The sequence below is a fragment of the Rattus norvegicus genome, chromosome 12 (genome assembly GCF_036323735.1).
Source record: "Rattus norvegicus strain BN/NHsdMcwi chromosome 12, GRCr8, whole genome shotgun sequence".
NCBI lineage: Eukaryota > Metazoa > Chordata > Mammalia > Rodentia > Muridae > Rattus > Rattus norvegicus.
Window position 1 is genome coordinate 36,576,602 of NC_086030.1, and position 19,659 is coordinate 36,596,260.

The following is a 19,659-nucleotide window of genomic DNA, read 5'->3' on the forward strand; positions in this document are numbered from 1 at the left end:
CAGACAAGAACACATCACTCCACAGTTCCCCCGGGGAACTGGCACTGCCTTTGTGGACAGTGAGGTGCATGCCATCCCAGGCTTCAGAGATTGTAGGGAATCGGGTGGTATCAATTATACATGGGGAGAATCACAAGGGCCCTGAGACAAGATCAGTCATGCTAACCTCGTGCAGGTTGAGCTGGAGAATGAGTTCCTGGGGAAAGATGCAGGAAATCCCTGCTTTCCCCCCTGGAACTCAGGTTGCCCCTTCACAAGTGATGTCCTGCCAAGTGGTGGCTGCCACTGTGGGTCACTAAGATGAGACTGATCTCCAAAACCAAGTTGACTGGCAGCTGAGATGGAATCACGAGTTCAGCAGCTAACCACGGGGGACCCAGAATATCTGAATGTGGATTCCCCCCCACATTTGGGTCCAGGATAGGAAAGTCCAAAAATATTTAGCATTTCTAATGCGCACCCACCCTCACCATGCTTTGGAGGCTCTGGAATTCTACCCAGGATCCTGGTCTCAATGTGGCTCCCAAGCCTAATGTGAACAGAATCCCAGACATGCTCAGGGAGGAGAAATGTCAAACCTGCCATGCCAACGGGGCAGACATGTGGGCAGTTTAATGGGCTCTGGGACTCTGTCCAGCTTCAGCCAGTCAATTCCCAACAAGGCTCTTTCAGTCCATCTGCATTTTAAACTTTGCCAATCATCAGAGCCACCTGGGGACTCTCAGAGCAGGCCAAGTGACAAGGGTCTAGTTCCTGGGAATCAGGAGCCTCTGTCCCCAGCACACAGTCCTGACACACTTCAGTGAAACCATCTTCTCTACATGTAGCACTTGGACCCGACTTGAACACAGATGGAGACAATAAAAGACGAGAGGTCCCCAGGAGCCACTTGGCAACACCACAAATGAAAAGAGTCTCATACCGTAAACCCTAAAAGGCTTCCCAGGAGCCCTTATGGAAAGCAGGTAAATAAAACACCACTTAAGTGCATTTCCCTTGTCCAAATAGTGCACACTGAGTGTGCAAGGGAGGATGGGCTCAAAGGCACTCCGTGTTTCTTTGTGTGATCTAATTGTTCCAAGGAGAAGCTGGTGCGTGGTTCAGTGGCTAAAGCGTTTGCTGTGCAAGTGTGGGGACTGGCGTTCGGAGCCCCAGAACCCCATGCAAATACCTGGCGGATAAGGTGGCCCACATGTTATTCTAGGCCGAGAAGGCACAGACAGGATCCCCAAAGCGGGTTGGCTCAAGAGACTGGGCATTATTGGCAAGTTCTGTGTTTGACTGAAAGGCTCCAGCTCAGTGTATACAATGAAAAAAGAGTGATTCCTGATATAAGCCTTAGGGCCTCTACATATACACACACTCAGGGGCACCCACACATCCCTAAAGATGAAGAAGAAAAAAAAAACTAAAACAAAACCAAAAACAAAATATACTCAAAGGAAGTTCCTTCGCGGCTCATCTTACCATGGTGAGAGGGACGATGCCCACAAAGGTCGTCTGGCTGATGAAGATCTCAGAGACGAAGAGTTCACTCATGGAGTCTTCCACTGGATATTCTACCTGCCAGGTGATTTGCTGGGCCCCAGCCAGGCCGCTGCTGTTTTCAACACCAAAGTCCACTTGCAGAATCTCATAGAAGGAGCCGTTTGCCCTGGAAAACAGACATACAGCAGGGTTTGATGTAAAAGTGTGGGAATCTGCAGGAAACAAAGGACACAGTCGGATGACACGGTCCTCTTTGTCACTGAGGAGTTAGAGTGGGTGGAGACTCACTCACAGATACTCATGGGAGGCAGCACCTCAGAGTGGGTGTGCAACCCTTCCCTAAGGAAGAGATGCCCTTTGTTGCGCAAGGGCCTGTCTCGGTTGTCTATGGCTGTTACACGCACCATTGCACAAAGCAACTTGGGGTGGGGGTTGGGAGTATCTCAGCAGACAGTTCACAGCCCATCACTCACAAAAGGAAGTCAGTGCAGGAGCTTGGAGGCAGGAACTGAAGCAGAGGACCAGGGAGGAACGCTGCTTACTGACTTGCTTGGTCCAGGAATGACACTACACACAGCGGTCTAGGCCCTCCCACATCAACCATTAATCAAGAAAATGTCTATGCCAATCTTATGGGGGCATTTTCTCAATAAGGGTTTCACCTTTCTAGATGGCCCTAGCTTGTGCCAAGTTTACACACACACACACACACACACACACACACACACACACACACACACACCACAGAGCCATCAGCCCACATTTGGGAAAGCCAAGAATTCTCTGATACAGGTTCCCCACCCTGCAGTCAAGCAGGCATATATCTTGTTCTGTCTGCGCAGTTTCTCTGTAACCCATGAATCCCTGGCTCAGACTCTCCAGGATTTACAGAATGGTGACGACTTTGTGGGTTTATGGGATCAACGTGAGATCAATGGTTAGAAAGGCTGACACAGGTTACACGGATTATCACAGAAACTGTGGCTGACAGGAGGATTATGCTAGACTTTCCATCAGCCCCAAATTAGATTAAATATAATATGCAGAAATACCACCTATCTGCCTTAATTCATAACACAAACACACCTGCATGAGTTCACTCACACCCTTACCCATCCCCACACACATACATACACACTCCTGCACATGAGGGCTCTCGGAAAACGAAGGCTAGCTACTGCACTGGAAATCATTTACCAAAGACAGAGAAGACTTAAAAAGCCACCAGCCTGGGTCTGTGATTGGATCCCATCCTGTGAGCATCTTGCCAACTCCCTGTATCCATTTTGACCGAGACCCCAGGAAGATGTCAGCAGGGAAGCTAATTCCCCAACTCCCCACAACCTGAGTCCCCCAGGCCACCTTGCACCTTCTCTGATGATGGATCTGTTTGGACTAAAAGGGGCTCAATACCTCTGTCCTGCCTCATGAAGCCTGGTGAGTTCTTCATCTGGTGTCCCAGTGTTCGGTCTGTAAGGAAAACGCTGGGGAAAAGAGAACCTGCAGCCTGCTGCTTCACCAAGAGAAATCTTACCATGGACAGCTCCCCCCCCCCCCCCCCCCGCCTGAATGACTTCTATAAGGCACAAGGAACACTCAACTCTAGGCTGTCCTCCTATCCCAAGAGGTTCCAAAGACCGCATTCAGTACTTGGATATGAAGCGACACTCATCAATGGGTCTCCTGTAAGGGATAATCTATCCTGGAAGATGGAATCTTCGCTCTCTCCGAGAACCAAGGGGTTCCTTCTAAGCATTGAATAATGGTGGCTAACTTTGAGGAACCAGAGATGGCGCAGTGAAGAAGGATCCATGTGCCATCCCTGTTAAAGCCATCATGTATTGGCTCTGAGGTGAACAAGGAGGAAAGCCAGTCCTATCAGGTGAGACATGACGGTTGCCCATGTACCTCCCTGCTACTCCCTGACTGTCCAGCCTGTGAGTTGATCCAGATGCAGAGGCTGCCCCCAACCAGTAATGGATGGAAAGGCAGTCGAGACAGAGTCACAGCTGCGAGGGTTTTATTTGCTTTTTAGGTTTTTTTTTTTTTTTTAATGTTTTTAAGCATTTTTCCTCAAACCAGAAAGAAATCTTCTACTTCAGGCAGCTGGGGTAGTTTTTAATAAGTTCATTTATATGGAAATTGGCTCATAACTATTAATTTTACCTGCTCCGGAGCCACTCTTGATAAGCTTTGAAAAACTGAGAAAAGAGCTCATGGAGTCTCGGCTTAATAATGGTGAGTGCTGTTAAGGAATGAGCATCCAAGTGCCAGCCACGAGGTGGGCATTGGGCAGCTAACAAGTGACCATGAGGTGCCCATGCGTGGCTTATGGGAGAGTGTGTGGGCATGTCCGGGAACGTGTATGCATGTGGGGTGTGGGTGGGTTTTGTATAGGCGTGTGTATTTGGGGGATGGGTATAGATGTAAGTGGGCGTGAAGAGTGTGAATGTATGCGGCAGGGGCTGGAATGTGCAGAAGTGTCTGATTTGAGCAGGTTTGAGCACACAGCACCTCGGGCTGGAGCACACGTCTCCGTGCAGAAAGACTTTCTTCCTGAAACCCCATCTCTAAGAGAAGCATCACCCTGCAGTACAGGCTAGCCCCATCCCTAAGTCCCTGCGGACTCCCAAGATAGAGTTGAGGTGCACAGTATGACTGCAGCTCAAACATATATGAGAAAAGGAGTCTTGGGGAGGACCAACCCATCAGCTCGTTCCCAAGGACCACATCCAGACAGGAGTCCCTGTGTCACTCACAATGACCACTGTGGTGATGCAGGGCAGGGGGAAGGGAGAAAGGAGAGAAAGAGGGGGAAATAAAATGGGGGGTGACATCCTGTCATTTATATAGGCTTTTTTTTCTCCCTGCCAACTTGTAAATAGTTCTGAGTCAGCAAACGGAGATGGGAGGGGGAGCAACTTCACCCAGATGAGATTTTCTAGAGACAAGATGCCGCAGGTTGTCTGTGGCCTTAGGTTTGCTTCGTCTCCGAACCCTTTTCCTGGACATTAATGCAAATAGAAGTGGGCGAAAATCAAACTGAGTGCTCCGAGATGGGATCTGCGGATGACCCGCAGCAAACGCAGTGTGGACCTGGATGGACAGCTGCTCCAGTCTGACGCACCCACACGCACGCACGCACGCCCCACCCCTAGGATAAAGAACTGTACGGCAGCTGCTCTGCCAACAGTCAAATCAGCAAGCCAGACCACAATCCTAGACTCATTTCTCTCTGTGATAGAACACACGCTGGAAAAATGAGGGAGAGATGGTTTAACCAGCTTGCGATTCCTGGTTCCAGTCTTGTCACTGTGCACGGGTCAGTGTAGGAAGCTCTAAGCGGCTAGTAGCATCACATCCCCGGTGGAAAGCAGAGGGAAATGAGATAGTGAGCCCTGGGGAAAGTTAGAGGTAGAGTAAGGGATGGATTTAAGCAAGATACATTGCATACATGCGTGAAACTTTCAGGAAATAATTTTTTTCAATTTTTAAAAAAATTGAGAGATGACAATGTACAGCAGTCAGTTTAACTTTTTAAGAGAGACCAGGAATTACAATTAGGAAATACCACTGGAGGTAGGTTTGGAAGGCAAGGCCTCATGAGGAGTCGACATTTGAGCCAAGACCTAAAAGACAGCTGGGAGCCAAGCATACCTTCCCCAAACATTAGTTGAATAAATGAGTGACTCTATTTTAATCTTCTCCCCTTCCCCACCAAAAAAAAAATCACGGAAAAAAATGTGTCCCAAGCATCAACATGAACACAAGTTGCTATGCAAAAAGGAGCAGCAATTGTTCAATGCTATCTGTTTGGTGAGGTCTCATCACAGCCCGGCTTCATCTCTGTAACTCTCTTGCCCTTCTCCGAATCTGGTTGCTCCGTGGATTTTGTTTCTGACGTACTATTATTTATTGATGGTGTCGATTGTCATAGATGGATATATACTCAGAGGCACATAAGTGTCACAAAAGCAAGGTTGGGTTTTTTCTTTTGCCTGTTTTTCCTGCTAATGTGTCCCCAGAACACTGCCCGAGACACTGAGTGTTCATTAAGTGTCTATCAGACAAACCAATGAGTCAGAGAATAGCCAGCAGTTTGCAGACCTCAGAGGAACATGCTCTAAGTGAGTCCCAAGGGACTAGGCCACAGATGCCGGGAACAAACGGCTCCACCGTGAGCTCACAATGGAGGAATGGTTTACTGAGCAAGGCTGAACCGGGATGCACACTACAGAACGGGCCCGAACTGCCATTCAAAAGACCACATGTAGCATGAGTCTGATGTTTGATGTGTCCACAGCAGGTAAATCCACGCAGGCAAGAAGCAGGGGAGGGGTTGGCAAGTGTCAGGTTATGTGGAGGATGGGGAAATGACTGCTAATGGGTAGTTTCCCTTAATCCAATAAAATCCCCCCAAATCATATACAGTGATGATTCCAGATCTTTACAAATAGGCAAAAAACAAAAACAAAAAAAAAAAACAAAAAAAAAAAAAAAAAAAAAAACACTGAACTGTGTACTTTAACACAGCTCATACCTGTTATCCCAGGACTGGGAAGACTGGGCTACAGAGTGAGTTCCAAGGCAGCTAGGGCAGCAGAGTGAGACCACGGGGCACAGGGGAGGCAGACAGAGAGACAGAGAAAGACAGAGAGTCAGAAAGATGAAGACAGAAAGATAAAAACAGAGGCAGAGAGACAGAAATAGAGACAGACAAATGGAGGGAGTGCAAGAGACAGACAGACAAAGACAGACAAGATGAAGGAGAGAGAGGGAGAGAGGGAGGCAGGGAGGGAGAGAGGGAGGGAGGGAGGGAGGGAGGGAGGGAGGGAGGGAGGGAGGGAGGGAGGGACGGGGCAAAGGAGTAGGGAGGAAAGGGAGACGGAAAGAAAGAAAAGGAAAGGAATATTTCACTTAAATTTTTTATTTTAAAAAATAAAGTCACTATCTCTCACACCGGGTTTGTTCGGACCTTGTTTCCAACTTAAAACCATTTTTCAGAAACAATTATGTCCCTGAATTCTCTATCTGCCTCTCAGATCAGCTGCAGCCAGGCAGCCAGCCGCTAGCCTACTGCCCCAGCTCGGGAGAGGGATGCTAGGTCCCTCATTGAGACATTGTTTCTGCTTACCAACGTTTTTCCCAGCGCTGGAGACAATCAATCCCAGTAATGAGCAAGCACTTTGGACACCTCCACTTCCTCGGCTGCCAGAGTCGGGCCGTTTCCCACACTAACAAGTCACCTCAGTTCCAGCTTATTTGATTTTATCAGCATCACCACGACAAGCCCGGAGACAGCTAAGACAATTGCCACAATTATTTTTTTCTCCTTCCATCAGTATCTGACAACATCCCAAACCCTTCCAGGAAGTGATGGCTCGAGTCCTCTCACTCCCAGCTCCTAATACAACTACCTGGAGTGATGTCTTCCCCCGCCCTCCGACGTGTTCCTCTTTATAACTGACCCGGCGGAAAAATTGTTAGCTAAACTAGTGGACTTCCCGGTGGGTTCTATTTCTATTTAGATTCTCTTCAGAGAAAAAGGCAAGCCCAGACTGCTAACTGACAGGGGAGGTAACATGACAGACTAAGGATAGCAGCAGGATACATAGAGCTTCTAATTCCCTTAGCTCTCCTAAAGAGACAAGAGATAACATCCATGCCTTCAGCTGAGAGCTGAGCTGGGGACCTGACTTCGGTTCTCACTGACTTCTGTTTTCACCATCGTGTTAAGGAAAGGGTGTGTTTCCAAGGGACACAGTCCCTAAGGACAGGGCAGATGGCAAAGCTGGGACATCCTGCATTTGATGCTCCATGCCCACATGGAAAAGCAGGCACTGTGGCACACATCAGTGACCCCAGTGCTGGGAAGACAGAAACACAAGGATCCCTGGGGCTCACTGGCCAGCAAATCGAGAGTCATTAACAAGTCCTAGGCCAGTGAGAGACCCTGTCTCAAAAGAACAGGTAGATGATACCTGCGGGACAATGCCTAAGGATGTCTTCTGGCCTCCACACTCATGTGCACACAAGTGCATGAGCACACACATACATGGACACCGCACACATGCTCACACACACATACACACATGCACACATATACATGTACACTACACACATATACACTGCACACATGTACATGCATGTACATATGCACTGCGTACATGTACCCACACATACATGTGCACTGCACACATGCATACATATGCACGTGTACAGCACACATGCACGCACACATACATGTGCACTGTGCACATGCTCACACATACATACATATGCACTGCACACATGCACACATACATACATGTGCACTGCACACGTGCTCACACACATATTCATGTGCACTGTGCACATGCTCACACACACATGTGCACTGCACACATGCACACATACACACATATACACATACACTGCATACATGCATACATACACATACACAAATCCCAAAGACATGAGAACAGTGGATGCCTTCTTCCTATGACCCTCCAACTCTACTACTCTCAGTCTACCAGGAATTGGCTCTTTGTGGAATACCAGAGGGGGCCAGCCATTTCCACATGAACAGTGCCCATAAATGGTCTCTTCTGCATCTAGAACCCCAGATCTCTGACTAAAGAAATCTCTGACATTCCCCTCACTGATAGAGGGACAGATGACAGGATCAATCACCCGGCTGTCTGCCGAGGCTGAGGAAAGGGTGACTCTCCTGCATGGTCGGTATTGATGTGGTTAGCAGTCCTGATGACCAATGCCCAGTAAGGCCCTGGCAGAGGCAGTCATGCAGCCACAGGTGGGGCTTCCCGGATCCACCATGTCTAATTCCAGACCTACACTGGAAACACGTCTGTATGATTGTCATAGATGGTTAGTGAGGGATCATAGTGTCCCCAGGTCTCTACCAGGTACATATGCAGATGAGGAAATTTGAGAGACAGAGAGAGAGGGAGAAAGAGAGAGAGGCAGAGACAGAGAGAGACAAAGAGAGATGGGGGTTGGGAAGAAGGCCTGCCTCTACATGAAACAGAAACCTGTGTAAAGCCTCCTCCTTGCTCTGTGGCTAAACAAGGAGCAGCCTCTGTAAGTGTGGATTTTTTTTCCTAATTCTTAACAGTCTAGGTGACTCTCCGAGGGACAGCTGCTGCTAATGAGGATGGGGTCCTGAGGTCATGCCCTATGCATGCTGGATGTCTGTGAGGCTTTCCTGGTGGCCATGAGGGCACCTGTAAGTCCAACACCCTTCAGGCCACCCTGAGCACCAGGGCACAGGTGGCAGGCACAAAAGCAATCAGTGGTAATTTATTCCCAGCCCTGGTGCTTTTCCTGCTGAGATGGGAGTGACACCGTGCAGGAAGGACTGCGCAGAGCCGTCCATCAAGGAGACTGTAACAATTAGATGACCAAGGATCCTTCATGGCCGACCTATAAAGGTCAGGCCCAAGATGAGCTGCCTGGAGAATATAAGATCTGAAAGGGCTCAGATTCACCTAGAGGAGAATTTAAGGAGAGATGCTCATAGCTAGACCTCATGAGGCCAGAATCTGCTCACTGGTGCTGTTTTAAGGATGGGGCTTGGCAGCTGGAGGTGGGGAGGACCTGAAGGGGGACATCGGGAAGGAAAATGGATAATAACAAAGTGTGATGGCATAAGTATGACAGCACAACGAAGCCCGTGACTTTGTATTCAAACCTAAAATGTTTATAATATCAAAGGGCGGGGATCTTCTGCCTTCCCTGAGCACCTACACTAAGGCATTCAATTTTAAAAAATTGTTCCAGAGCTGGAGAGAAGGCTCAGTGGTTAAGGGTACTGACTGTTCTTCCAGAGGTCCTGAGTTCAAATCCCAGCAACCACATGGTGGCTCACAACCATCTGTAATGAGATCTGATGCCCTCTTCTGGTGCATCTGAAGACAGTTACAATATAAATGTGTGTGTGTGTGTGTGTGTGTGTGTGTGTGTGTGTGAACACACACACACACACACACACACACTCCATAACAGCCTGGTAATTTCACTTAGAATTTTTCCTGCATGTCTTTCCCTCTCTTCTGGGAAAGTCTGAAGTGGCGATGCATCTTTACTCTGAAGTTCATGGCTTGTTCATGCGTGAATGTATCCATCCATGTTTCCACCCACTCCATTCATCTGTCTACCCAACCACCCATTCGTCCATTCATCCATTTATCCATCCATCCATCCACCCACCATCCATCCATCCATCCATTCACTCTTCTAACCATACCTCCATTCATGTCTACAATCCATTCATACATTCGCTATCAGCCCCTTCATCTGTTTTTCTATCCATCTGCTTATCCATCCATCTATAACCCACCCACCCATCAAACATTCATGATTTTTCATTTTAAAGTGCTAAGGGTTGAATTCAGGGCCTCATGCGCACCACCAGGAGTTCTACCACTGAGCTATACTGCAACCCAGTGAAGTTATTTTTTCCCATGAGTATTGTTTCCAATTGGCACACAAAATAGTGGGTCCATTATGACATGTTCACATACTCTCATCCCCCACAACACACACAGGAGTGCCCTTCCACCCCACAGTAAGTCCTATGTCATAAAAGTGGGTATATACATGCACGTGCAAATGTGTATATGTGTGCATGCCTCTGGGTACACATGTATTCGGTGTGTGTGTGTGTGTGTGTGTGTGTTCACATGCACATGTATGCACATGTGTGTGGAAGCTAGAGAGTAATGCGCGTATGTCTGTCTGTCTGTCTAAGTGCTTGTGCCTGGTCAAACAGCAAACACACACGCCTTTCACCAAGTTGCAAAGTTTGCAGCCATCACGTCTATAAGATTTTCCAGTCCCCTTTCTCCCTTCTCTCCTCTAACTCCAATTTCACAAAGAAGTCTTGCTGTTCTCGTACAAGGCCCCGAGGCTCAGTTCATTTTTTTTCAGGGTTTTTTCTGAACTTTGGATCGATAAGTTCCACTGGTCTATCTTTAAGTTTTCTACCTTTTCCATCGCCTTGAATCGTCTGGTAAGCCATCCAGTTTTGTTTTTGTTCTTTGTTTCTTTTTTAAATATTTTGGCTATTCTAAAGTTAAGTACTAGAATTTTAACTTTGCTCTTTGATAGCTTCTCTTTGGCTCCTGTTTCTGTTCACTGGACCGGTTTGTTTTCTGTTCCTATGACAAAGGACACAAGGCTGGGTCATGGAAAGAGGATTCAGGTTTTGGAAGACCAAAGTGCAAAATCATGTGATCTTGATGATCTGAACTCGGTGGTGACCACATGGCAAATGTCATGACATGGGGTTGGAGTACATGTGTGGTGAAGGTCACATGAGAAGGTGTCAAGCTTGTACTAAAAGAAAGAGGAGGAGGAGGAGGAAGAGGAGGAGGGGGGAGAAGAGAAGGAGGAGGAAGAGGAGGAGGGGGGAGAAGAGAAGGAGGAGGAAGAGGAGGAGGGGGAAGAAGAGGAGGAAGAGGAAGAGGAGGAGGGGGGAGAAGAGGAGGAGGAAGAGGAGGAGGGGGAAGAAGAGGAGGGGGAAGAAGAGGAGGAGGGGGAAGAGGAGGAGGGGGAAGAGGAGAAGGAGAAGAAGTTTTCTAAGTAAGAACCCCTACAAGAACTAATTCAATTTTTCCTGAGGGCTGTACTCCACTGACCTATGACCTCCCCCTAAACTCCAATTCTTGAAGACCCCAACGCTTCTCCTCACTGCTCCTCAGGAGACCAAAACTGATGCCTACCCCACGTCTGAAGCCCAGGGGGTACACACCACATCTAAACTGCAGAAGCCATATTTTCTCTAATTTTTATAATTATTTTGACTTCTTTGTAACCCTAGTCTCATTATATCAGTTTCCACTGATTATTACACTTTAATTTTTTTTTAGGACTGGGTTTGAACCCAGGGCTTCAAGCATGCAAGGCAAGTGCTCTAGCAGAGACCCATATGTGCCACCCCGGCAGCTTGCTTTTTCTATGGTATATGCATATGTAAGAATCTTACATCGAATAATATTAGGCTGGGTTCTAGACATGGTGGATAATTACATCATAGGAGACTCCGTATTTCGGCATACTCCTGCCTTGGCTTCTTCATTAGCTGCACAGCTAATGTGAACATCTCAGTGTTTTCATAATATACATAATAAATAATAATATGCAATGGCTCCAGGGTCACCCAAAGACTTGGGTAAAGATTATCTATGGAGTCTGAGGGCTTCCCGCTCCTCTTTGGAAGTCCTTACTCATTTTGTTATGATCACCCCCAAACTGGGTCTTGGGTTCTACAAGCTAGCAAGATTGGATTTTTCTGATTTTTGACTTCCCCATGTGGGACCTTCCTCATACCCTAAACTACGGAATGGGAAACTTAGGAGGTGCTGTCCCTTTCTCAACTTACTGCTTCTTACAGAATTCCCCTCCAGTATCAAGGATAAGGGGCAGAGGTGGATGTCACATCTCCCTCCGCCACCTTAGTGCTTAGTTTTGCTAGCACTCACATGGTGGACGTTCGGGTACTGAGTTCAATTCTCCAAGCACTCATATAGGTCACCAGGTCAAGCTAGACCTGGTGGTGCATGCCCCTAATCCTCCTATGAGGGAGGCAGAGACAGGACGAGATCCCTGGAGCTCCATGGTTAACTAATCTTGACTAATCAGTGAACTCCGGAGCCAGTAAGAGACCCTGTACCCAGAAATTAAGGTGAAGAGTGATTGAGAAAGACACCAGACTCTGGTGTCTCTCCTCTACACACACATGCACACAACTGCATGAGCGCCTACACACACAGGCACACTCACAAGGAGGACAGAAAAAGAAACCCTTCTATGGGGCGTCACAAACAATGGCCATCAGCTTTCAAGCCAAGAATTACTTCAGCTCTGAAAGAGCAAAGAAAATAACTTAAAGACGAGAGGGAGCTGAACCCAACAGCAGCTCCTCAAGAGATGGGGACAAGAAGACTACAGGTTCGAGGAGAGCCTGGCGACCCTGCACAACCCTGTCTATGTATTGAAGACTAGGATGCAGCCCATTAGCAGAAAACTTGCCCAGAATAGGTAAAATCACAGAGGGCAGGGAGATTGTATTCGGTGATATTCTAAAATAAGCCCAATTAGAACTTCTAACCTTATTAACCTTAAGCTTTAACAGAGCTAAGTCCCAAAATAGGCTGACATTTTGAATGCCACCTGGGTCAGAAATCAGATCACGGTTCCGCTAACCTTCCATCTACCTGATGGCTTTTCAATAAACATCATCTGTGTGGAAAGTCAATGGGAGGCCATGCCAGTTCCTCTCATCCTGAAGCCTGTAAATCTCCCTGCGTGTGGCGCTGTCCCTCAAGAGGAATTCTCCTACCACCAATTAATTAGGACCAACAACTCTGTCCCAGATTCCATTTAGCCTCTCCTTCTAATTTACAGCTGCCTCGAAATTCTTTCTTTTTGTTTCTTAGTTTGGTTTGTTTTTTTGGTTTTAGGCTTTTATTTTTTTGGGTTTTTGGTTTGGTTTGGTTCGGTTTGGTTTGGTTTTTGTTTTGGTTTGATTTTGGTTTTGGTTTTGGTTTTGGTTTTGGTTTGCAAGATAGCATTTCTCTATGTATCCCTGACTGTCCTAAAACTTACTCTATTGACCAGGCTGGCCTCAAACTCAGAGTTTTACCTGTCTCTGCCTCCCAAGTGCTAGGATTAAAGGTGTGTGCCGCCGCCGCCGCCGCCGCCGCCGCCACCACCACCACCACCACCACCACCACGAGGCTCAAAATCTTAAGTCAACCCCAATTGGAAAGGACTTCATATATGTAACCTGTCTCCCTTGCCCTTTTGATAGTCTACTGCAAGACTCTCTTGAACTGGGGCCCATTCTTCTCCTGCCATGGTGTGACTGGGAGAAGGATTTGTTCCCAGAGTCAGTAGATGCCAGATTTGGATGTGAAATAACAAGGAAGTAAACTAGTAACAACCTGGATTGTTTTTTCCTCCATTGTCTCTTGAGACCACTTGTAGACCCAATTACAGAGTCCAAAAATGAGGCGTCCTAGGACAGGAAAAGGGCCCGTGTGCATATTTGATGAGATGTTCCTATGACTGCATGGAAGGGGGCCAGAGCTTACATGGGACACAGGCCCAGTTCCCACCCTTCATCCATTTTGGCCCACCGTTGCATGTCCCCCCAAGGAAAGGCAAACCAGCAGGCTGTGATGAGGTCTGAATGTGGGTAAGCGCCAGACTAGGAGCCCGGAGGAGAGAGAGCACTAATTGCCCTGACACAAAAGAGCAGCAGGTGCCATCTGCTTTGTTAGCCAAGCCAGGCCACACTAATGAGGTACCCAAGTAGCTGTGTGATGGCCCGTGCAGCTAGCCGAACTCTTGTCACCAGGAGCCTGACCCCTGCACACCTGCCACCAGCAAAGAAGATCTTGAATACATTTAAGACAAAGCCCAGTTTCAAGGGTGTAACTCTGGCCTGGTCTGCATCCAAAGAAGAAATCCGTGCTGAGATTTGAGCCTCCTAGGTAGCCGTACCAGCCAGTCTCACCAAAACCACAGCTCAGTCTTTAAGGCAACAATGTATCTGCTCTCTGCAATGGAGGCTGGCAGGCTCGCCCTAACAAAAGATGCCAGGAGACTGGAGTCCACACTTGCTCAACTCAGAATGAGAAGACACGATTGGAGATGTGCAGGCTTTTATGGGAGCCGAACCTTCGAAGTTAAGTGTGTCTCAGAACACCAAGGTCAGCACACTCAAGAAGACAGACACAAAGCTGGAGACTTGCTGGCGCCTGTACTTGGCCTGTAGTTCTCCTGAAAAACTTTAAAAATGTAGCATCTCGGCTGGGGTCTGGCCTGAAGCTTACTCATTTGCCATCCATGGAGATGTCTGAGCATTGTCTAGCACAAGAGGGTAAGAGCTTTCGGAACTCACGTTTTAGCACGCAGAGAACCACAACAGGCAAGCCACAGGATAACTATGCAACCATAGACACATGTGGCGATCAGAGGGGTATGCTGGGTGTCCACTCCCTACCTTATTCCCCCGCACAGGATCTCCCACTGAAGTTGGTTTTAGAGTGGCACCCAGCAAGTCCCAGTCAGCCTCCTGTTTCCATCTCCCACAACACCGGGGTTACAGGAGTCACATGCATGACCATACGCAACCTCTTATATCGGTACCAGAGATTAGAATTCCGGTCCCCGTGCTTGCACAAGCACTCAACCACTGAATTGTCTCCCCATCCCTTTGATTTTTCTGAGCACATTCAAGGACTGCATTTCTGTGCCCTGACTCTGGTAGGGATGGGCTGCCTAGGCTGACCATTACATTTTTAAAACTTCTACTGATAAAGAAGTATTTAATTGGGAGTGAGAAGTATTTCATTATCAATGAGGAGGTTTGTCTGCCTCAGAGTTAGGGGTCATGGTGGCCAGCTCCTAATGAGAAATTTTCAGGGCTCTTTTCCATCTAGCTCACGAAAGATTATAATTAAGATGGTTGTTACTAGGGGCTGGGGAGGTAGCTCAGTGGTTAAGAGCACTGACTGCTCTTCCAGAGGTCCTGAGTTCAAATCCCAGCAACCACATTGTGGCTCACAACCATCTTGTAAGGGGGCTTGATGCCCCCTACTGGTGTGTCTGAAGACAGCAACAGTGGGCACATACATAAATAAGTATTTTTTAAAAAAAAGATGACTCTTTCTTGATCCATAAAGAGAATTCTTTATACTTCTGGTGAAGCCTGCCTAAGAAATGCACAGGTCTCCTGTTTACCAGAGCATCTGTCAGTCATCCTGGTGCAGGCACCACCCACCCACTGCTCAGTGGAACTCCTAGAGGTCTGCTGTGTGGAAGTCTCACTTGAAAAGAGGATGCAGTGTCTCCATGTTGATTGGTAGCTTTTCACAGAAGATGGGTAACATCTTATAAATTCCTTAGGGCAGGAAAGTAGCTCGCCCCTTTGGATGAAGAGATGGAAGGGCGTTTGGCTAGAAAGGCAAAGGTCTAGATGACTTAATAACTAAACAAAGAGACAGATGCAGAAGTCAAGGCCAGAGTGATGCCTCCTGAGAATCCAGCCGAAGTTACACATCTGTGGCTAAAGACCCTGCTCACCCTTCAAACGTTCAAAAGTTCCAGACACCAACCCCTCTCTGGTTGGATTTGAGATACACTCATTGGAGGGACTGGAGGGGACTAATTTCTATTGTTTAGCTAAATTGTCATAGCTTCAAAAACATCTTCTGTGTAAGCGTATTTATACCCATAGGCAATTATACCTCTCAGCCTCGATTGGAATGGACTCTCTGTGGTGAGCTATGACTCAAGGCTGCACAGGATGCTGAGAGCGAAAGCTGGATGCTCAGCCCTAATTAGGACGTGTAATCCACCCCTTTTAAGGCTTGTGGAAACTGTGAAAGGCAGTAAGGGAAGGAAGCAAGAGTTGGGAGATAGAGAGAAGCTCTGTGAAATGCTATCTTCCGAGTAATACACAGCGCTCTACACAAGTAAGGGCCATTAGCAGCCAAGCAGGAATGGAAGAGGGGCCGTGGGACCCATAGCTCCACACTGAATGACATGCGACTGGCAAATTAGGGAGAGGAAGTCATTGATCTCAGTTGTGTGCCCACTGGTGACCTCACCAGGTTCCAATGGAGAATCCCAATTCGATGGCCACAAGGATGGCCCTGTTAGAGTAAACGGGGCCAAAAATCAAAAGTCACAAATCTTGGGAAGAGACTGGGGTAAGAGGTTATAGTTGATGTGGGTAGGAGGAAGATATGAGAAGGTAGGAGGGGGAGAGAGGGACAGAATGCATGATACCCACTATGAATTTGTTAAAGAATTATCAATAGTATGTATTAATCCTCCTGAGGGCTAGAGAGATGGTTCAGCATCTAAGAGTACCAGCTACTCTTGCAGAGGACCCCAGTTCAGTTCCCAACACCCATGGCAGGCCACCCACAACCTCCTACAGACCCAGCTCTGAGGGATTCATAGCCCTCCTCTGGGTTATGGGGACACCCACACATAAGTGTCAGACACGTACACATGAATAGATTTAAGAGTAAACATTTTAAAGAGTCCTTTGGGATAGAGGATGGCTGGGAGACGGTATAGAAAGAGCCTGCATGCCTTGTCAGAGCAGGGTGGAGTGCTCGCTGGCATCCCATACGGTGTGCCAGTATAGAAAAAAACCAGAGACCTGTAGCTTCTTAAATCTGAAGAACAACCTTAGTCAAAGCTAATTAGGGGCTGGGGATGTGGTCCAGTGGTAGAGAGCTTGTGTGGCATTCATGAGGCCTGGATGCCATATCTAGCTGCGGTAAGAGGGGAAGGGATAAGGGGAGAGGTGAGGGGGAAGGGGAGAGGGAAGGAGGAGGGGGAGGGGGATGGGAGGGAGGGAGAGGGAAAGAAAGAAGCTAGTCATCACACCTTCAATCCCAGCCATTGGGAGGCAGAAGCAGGTAGATCTTTGTGAGCTCCAGGCCAGCCTGGTCTACATGGCAAGTTCTAAGCTAGACAGGGCTGTATAGTGAGACCTTGGAGGGAGAAAGGGAGAAAGGGAAGGAAGGATGGATAGAGGGAGGGAAAGACGGGGGAGGGAGAGAGAGAATAAAAGTAGGTAAGGGAGGGAGAGAATATAAATGTAGATATGGGGACACACATTTCCGACCTAACAACTCAGAAGTCTGCCTCAAGTTTGTACACACTGCAGCAGCAGAGGGGACCAGAGAGGGTGCTAGCTCCTGGGAGCAGAGCCAACAAAGAGGAGCCCAGGCTGAGCAACAAAGTAACTGGTCTTCCAAGAGGAGGGAAGCTAGAGCTTCCTCATCAGGCACCTCAGAGCCCGGCACCGTGAAGTAAATGCAGTCTGAGAACTGCGGCCAATGCAGCTGTGCCAAGCAGGGAGGTGGGGCTGGAATATACCCACCATAATAGAACCCAACCTGACCACTGAAGCTGTTCCCAGCCTAGAGAAAGGCAGAGCTCCTTACGAAAACAACAGACGGGAAGCGGACTGGATGTCAGGCGGTGAACCATGAGAGGAAGGCTAGGAAGATCCAGCTAAGGCTTGAAGGCTGCTCCCAGCACCAGGTTCCTGTCACATAGCCACAGCCTCCCCCTTCATAGAGAGAGCTGTGGCCATCAGTCACGTATGGGCTGTGCCCCCAAGCCCCTCCCTCCACATATAGATGAGGCATCCCTAACATCTCAGACTAAGCCAATAGGAAGCACCTACTGTCAGACCCCAACCCATCCCAAAACCATATATAAGATCCTATCCAGGGGTTGGGGATTTAGCTCAATGGTAGAGCGCTTGCCTAGCAAGCGCAAGGCCCTGGGTTCGTTCCCCAGCTCTGAAAAAAAAAAAAAAAAAAAGGAGTCACCTCCCCCTCCCTGCTCTCCCCCTTTCCCCTTTGCTTGAACCCTCCTACCTGGCCAGGCCAGCGATCTCCACAGATAGCCACCAGTACACAGACCAGCAGCTGGGAAATTAAAAACTTGATCTGTCTGTGGGGGTCATCTCTGGGCCCTCCCTGTACTTGAGTCACCTCCCTAAGAACTCCCACTGAGGTGGGAGACTCGGAGATGAGGGAGGCTGAGAGCAGGAGAGAGTCTTCTCCTGCCAGCCTCCAGGTCCAGCCAAGGAGTTTCTGGGGACTTCCATAGACTCCACTGTGCTAAGGAGGCTACACTACGAAGGCTCACGGGGCAGGAGTGCTGCACCCTGTGACATTTCCAGTGATACTCCATTGCATCATCATCTCAACTGTGCCGCCTTTTCCACTGCTGTTAGCTACATTCCCCTGGCAACTGGGGAAGATACGGGGGGCAGACAAATCTCCCTCCTTCAAGCCTAGTATTTTCTTTATTGAGCAGGTCCGTCTTTGAAAATAGCGACCCCAAATTCCAGTAGAAAAATGACTAGATACCCAGCCCCATGGCATCAGGTCACCCTGAGACCCAAGGAAGCTATCCTGAAGTCCTTCAAAAGCTGTAGTCCAGTGGCTTCTCCCCATAGTCACAGTCTACTGTGCCAAAACCAATGTACCTCAGGAGGGTGTAGTGTTGTAAGGTGGGCGGCATAAATGAAGGATGTTAGTGCTTTCTGCAGCCTCCCAACTCTCTGTCACTTCTAGAAGCACCTTCTAAACAAAGCTTATTGTGTTCTGTGTTTCTGAGACGAACCTCCATGTAAGGAGACCCAGATCTGGCCCCTGAGGAGAAGGCAGATCATATCAGTTCAGATGATATTCTAAGAACCCTGTTGGCAAGGGGGAAAAAATGGGTGAATTATCATCAGGGCAAACCAGAAAAGCCAAGGGCTGAAAGACACATGCCATGCCTCATACACATATGATCTACAGGGGAGAAGGGGACATTAAAGAAGGAAGATAGCGGTTACTAAATAAGAGGGGAATAGAAACAAGAGGATCTCTGTAACATTGAGAGCAGCTTGGTCTATGAAGAGAGCTCTAGGCCAGCCAGGGCTACATAGCAAGATGCTATCTCAAAAAACTAAGGTTCGAGTCCTAACAGCAGATGATATTAACAGAGGTAATGGGACTCCTCAGCTGCGGGATGCAGGGTTCCTTAGTATCTCCTCCCTCAAAGTGCCTTCATGTTCCTCCAGAGAGCTACCTGTATTCCTTGATCAGATTCATCTCTTCCTCCAATGATGCACCGAAATCCAGTGTACAGGCCGTGTGAATGTGTCCTTGGTCATGCGGATTTGTCCTTGGCCATGAGATTTGCCTCTGACCGTGTGAATTTGTCCTTGGCTCAACTGTACATTTCTGAGGGCAAGAACTGAATATCTAGTTCACACCTTGCACATCTTAGAGCCCTTATCCATCTCCAGAACCCCAAGTGGCCGGTCACCACCCAACATCTGCAGCTTCAGTCTTCCCCCATAATGCACCTGCCTCCAGGAGTCATGGCCCTGGTCCTGCCCTGTGCTGGAATCTCAGAGACCAGCTTGAAAAGGGCCTAGGGATAGGACAAACACATGAGGCCCAGCAAATGAGGAACAGGGTCAACATGGCCACCTTCCTCCACTTCGGATTTTAACAGGCACAGCCGCTCCATCAACGCCCACCCGGATGTGCGCAATTACACTCCAACATGTGTGCAGTTAGCTGTCTAAGCAGCATGGAGCTGTGCTAGGAGCACCAGGGAAGGAGTCCACTA

At 48.2% G+C, this 19,659-nt stretch overlaps 1 protein-coding gene across 4 annotated transcripts in view; it reads right to left on the reverse strand.

The window, feature by feature from the left end:
- The window catches only part of Tmem132b (transmembrane protein 132B), a 263,981-nt gene that overhangs the window by 85,361 nt on the left and 158,961 nt on the right, over positions 1-19,659 (reverse strand). For all 4 annotated transcript variants that reach the window (NM_001134536.2, XM_039089430.2, XM_039089432.2 and 1 more), the window contains 1 exon segment: positions 1,468-1,654. In NM_001134536.2, the coding sequence (NP_001128008.2) occupies positions 1,468-1,654 (187 nt within the window).